General features: G+C 43.8%; 2 protein-coding genes across 2 annotated transcripts; both read left to right on the top strand.

The window, feature by feature from the left end:
• Positions 1-546: 546 nt before the first annotated feature.
• Positions 547-826, top strand: Pmar_PMAR028743 (hypothetical protein; the record flags this gene model as incomplete). The annotated part of the gene is made up of 2 exons (XM_002781397.1): positions 547-684; positions 806-826. The coding sequence occupies 2 exons, from the start codon at positions 547-549 to the stop codon at positions 824-826; spliced, it is 159 nt and encodes a 52-aa protein (XP_002781443.1).
• A 641-nt stretch (positions 827-1,467) lies between these two features.
• Pmar_PMAR028742 (hypothetical protein) lies at positions 1,468-1,634 on the top strand (the record flags this gene model as incomplete). The annotated part of the gene is made up of 1 exon (XM_002781396.1): positions 1,468-1,634. A coding segment is annotated over one exon (167 nt), but the record flags the coding sequence as incomplete, so codon positions are not given.
• Between the last annotated feature and the right edge of the window lie 40 nt (positions 1,635-1,674).

The following is a 1,674-nucleotide window of genomic DNA, read 5'->3' as shown; positions in this document are numbered from 1 at the left end:
GTTTCGTATGCTGCTGTAAGCACGCAATGCATGAGTTATACTACAGAGTGACGGATACTTTCTGTGAGCAGTATTGTGTTGGGAATAGTCATGCTGGTTTTTGTTAGTTCTTCTCAGTGGGTTGGTTTTACTGTTGGTTTTTGAGCACATGTTATTATCATGGTTAAATGAATATGTCTGTTGTGTTATGGAGGAGTAGTTGGGGATATATGTGAACGACGGGTTTGTTATTGTCAGTTTTTTTGTGTGATTTGCACGGTGCATATGGTCGTTTATATTATGGAGTTTCAACCGTTTTACGTGAAGTGGCGTATTTCTCTGTGAAAATGCAATATTGGCGATATGCAGTAGTCGTGAAATTATTTTCACTGGTCTTTGTCATATCGCGGGTGAAACTCTTTATTATATTCTCTATGCTAGGGGGTGATAGACAGTTTATTACCTTTCCGAATGCATTGAAGATATTATTGTTGGTTTCTCAGTCGTTTGTCTTTCGTTCGTCTGAACCGATGTTATATATTCTCATTGCGTTAGTCTTTATACAGTATGTGTGGATTTGATATGCAAATGTGTGGTATTGTGGAGGATAAACTTGCCCTTCGTGACGAAGGGGCGGAGCTCACTGAGTCCACGTCCATGGACTCAATCAATGAATTTGACATAGGTCCCCGTTTCGATTCCCGGGTAGGACATTTCTCCGTCATTAAAGTTTTTCGTGCATATCTCTTCGAGCTGTCCGCATAATCGAGTTTTCCGATTTTGCATAACCTCCGCGTATAGAGGAGTCTTTTGGTCTATCTGACAGCCTTCCACGCTTCGTAGTTAAGTCAGAATAATTCTGCACGCACGCACAACGAGAAAGTGCCTGTTGTTGCGGTATATGCTCCGCTCGCTTCGCAATTAATATCAGAAAATAACACATATTTGCGCATCAAATTAACACACACTGTACTTTTATGCAACTTCTACATAATTGATTTAGTTGTGTTTCTGATGAAATCGTATTCTTTCGAGCCGTCCTTTCCCTTGAATGAGCCGTTGTTGATGATATTCGACGACTTCCTCACGTCTGAGGAATGCGATAGGATTGTGAAACTGTCCCTTAAATAATCGTAAGGTAGTATGGGGTAATTAATTATATTAAGGAACGTAGTGTTTGTTCACGACATTCTGCATCATACATGCACTTTGCAAGAATGATCGATTTTTGAGGGCGAGCGCGATTCGCATCAGTGGTCGATATCGACTCTAACAAACAACTTCTATCTACTATGCTCACTAGCAACCGTTCACAGCACTCTCAGCGGTCTAAAAACGTCCCTATTGGGAAGGAGGGTCATGCTGTGATGGAAACCCGTAAACGGGAGGTGTTCATGGACCTCAGCAACACTTCGAACTTTCTGCCTGCTCACACGGGTGAGTCTCGTCTTGGTGGTGATTCTGGTTGGTTTTGCAGGATGACAACAGGCGCGGCCTCGCGAGGCAAGGCACGATTAGGGGACGATCTTGATGATACTATCATGCAGGGCACCACACCGGCTAGAATGGAGTCCATCAGCCCAGTGATTGACTGGAAGGACACCATCCCCCCAGAGGATCGTCAAGTGACGTTCACTCAGGAGTTCATCCCTCCAGTGAGGGACGATTTTCAGGATCTCGGCGACCCTCAGTTCG

Source organism: Perkinsus marinus (genome assembly GCF_000006405.1).
Source record: "Perkinsus marinus ATCC 50983 genomic scaffold scf_1104296942520, whole genome shotgun sequence".
NCBI lineage: Eukaryota > Perkinsozoa > Perkinsida > Perkinsidae > Perkinsus > Perkinsus marinus.
The sequence above is the reverse complement of the archived record's forward strand: the minus strand, read 5'-3'. Positions and strand labels throughout refer to the sequence as shown.